The sequence below is a fragment of the Crocuta crocuta genome, unplaced genomic scaffold (assembly GCF_008692635.1).
Source record: "Crocuta crocuta isolate KB4526 unplaced genomic scaffold, BGI_CrCroc_1.0 scaffold27, whole genome shotgun sequence".
NCBI lineage: Eukaryota > Metazoa > Chordata > Mammalia > Carnivora > Hyaenidae > Crocuta > Crocuta crocuta.
Window position 1 is genome coordinate 116,396 of NW_027532250.1, and position 1,657 is coordinate 118,052.

Consider the following 1,657-nt stretch of genomic DNA (forward strand, 5'->3'; position numbering starts at 1 on the left):
TCCTAATCTGGTACCTGTACTTCTGACTTGGATCCAAAATACAAAACGCAAACAATTCCAGGATTTCCATTTGTTTTGAGTTACTATAATTAGCACTTCCAGCTTTTAGTTCAAACTTTTGAGAAAATCAGGGACTTTGTTGAAGAAGTGGTAGGGGCTTGGGGTCACAGGGACTGGCTAAGATGGACTGTTTTTCTGTCCTTGAGAAAATACACAGATTTGCTCGTGTATCCAGCCGTGAAAGAGCACTGTGTGTGACACGTGGAAACAATCCACTGTGCGCTTCCTATGCGCAGGCGGGGCCAGGGAAGGATGAACTGAGAGGTCTCACAGAGCCTACCCAAAGCTGCTGTGATCTGTAGAGAACAGGACTCTACGGGACTTGCTGTTTGTTTGCTGATACCTCTTCCTCCCTCTTATTTATTCAACTGCTATTCACAATAAATTCCCCGGTTATGCCATTTTAGCTGCTGGGGAGCCAGCCTAGAACCCTGGTCCTGATTACTTCGTATTTTCTATATAATAGCAAAGCCATTTCTGAGTTTCAGCTACCTACGGAAAAAAGAAAGGCTGAAACATCACAAATGTCTTGTCCATCCCCCTCCCCCCCCCCCCCCCCCCCCCCCNACCCTTTAGCGTGTTTGTGCAACGGCAGCGGACAAGCACTGTTAATTTCTTTATGGCCTTGACCGGCACGTACTCGCTAGGTAACACACAGGATGAGGGAGCTGGTAAGCTCTTTAACTTTCCACTGGACGGGAGGGACAGAGAAGGACACCCCGCCTAGGGGGAACCATCCTTGAGGTGAAGCCCAGTGTGGAAGAAGGGTAGGAAATGGAACTCAACACAAAACCTAACTTGGCTGACCGTAGTCCCCTACATGATGGCAGAAATAGCAAGGCAGGTGCCAGTTAGGGGGGGAGGGACGTTTTTGCCCTCACCATTTCTCTAGGTTTTTAAATTACAGCAATAAAATACAATATTTTTACATTATTCAAAGCACGAGAGCTGCCCGCTCTTCCTAAAAGCTTGGAGGTCAATCCAATTAATTACCTCAAGCTAATTAATTCTGAACATCACCTTTTTGCAAGTAATTATCATTTTGCTCTAACAGGCACTAATTGTTTATATAAAATAATGTCGTTGCACTAAAAAAGTGCAATTAAGGGCTTTATCAAACAAATGACTCCCAACTAGAACTTTCTAAGTGCAGGTGGGAATGACTGGCTGGCCTCTGTGAACACAACTCTTCTGCAGATAACTTGACAAGTGGGAGTAGGGACTTCTGGCGTTTTCTCGAGGCATGCCCATCCCGTGTGCAGGCAGGAGAGAGGTTACTCACTACTGGGCGCAGTCAATCAGCTGGTACTCGTTGGAGCGCTCGTAGCAGGCACGCACCCCTTCGTCCTCCCACAGAGCCTTGGCGTGCTCGTAGAATTCCTGAGAGACAAGACGGAGGGCACAGATGAGCTTGCGCCCAGGCTGTCACCGCGCCTCCCCTGTAGCCCCTGCGCCGTGGTTCGCTAGGTGACCGGCTCGGGGTGGGGGTGGGCTTCCCCGTCGTGAGCCAAGCTAACGACTTCGTGCCCAAAAGGCCCTCCGTTCAATGTGTGAAACGTAATTAAAAGCCAGAGTAATTCATTCCTTCTGTCTCTTC

At 48.5% G+C, this 1,657-nt stretch overlaps 1 protein-coding gene across 4 annotated transcripts in view; it reads right to left on the reverse strand.

Moving 5' to 3' along the window:
• Positions 1-1,657, reverse strand: part of LOC144243260 (guanine nucleotide-binding protein G(s) subunit alpha) — a 48,315-nt gene that overhangs the window by 3,603 nt on the left and 43,055 nt on the right. For all 4 annotated transcript variants that reach the window (XM_077778303.1, XM_077778302.1, XM_077778305.1 and 1 more), the window contains one exon: positions 1,343-1,440. In XM_077778303.1, coding sequence (XP_077634429.1) covers positions 1,343-1,440 — 98 coding nt within the window. The remainder of the gene's footprint in view (positions 1-1,342; positions 1,441-1,657) is intronic.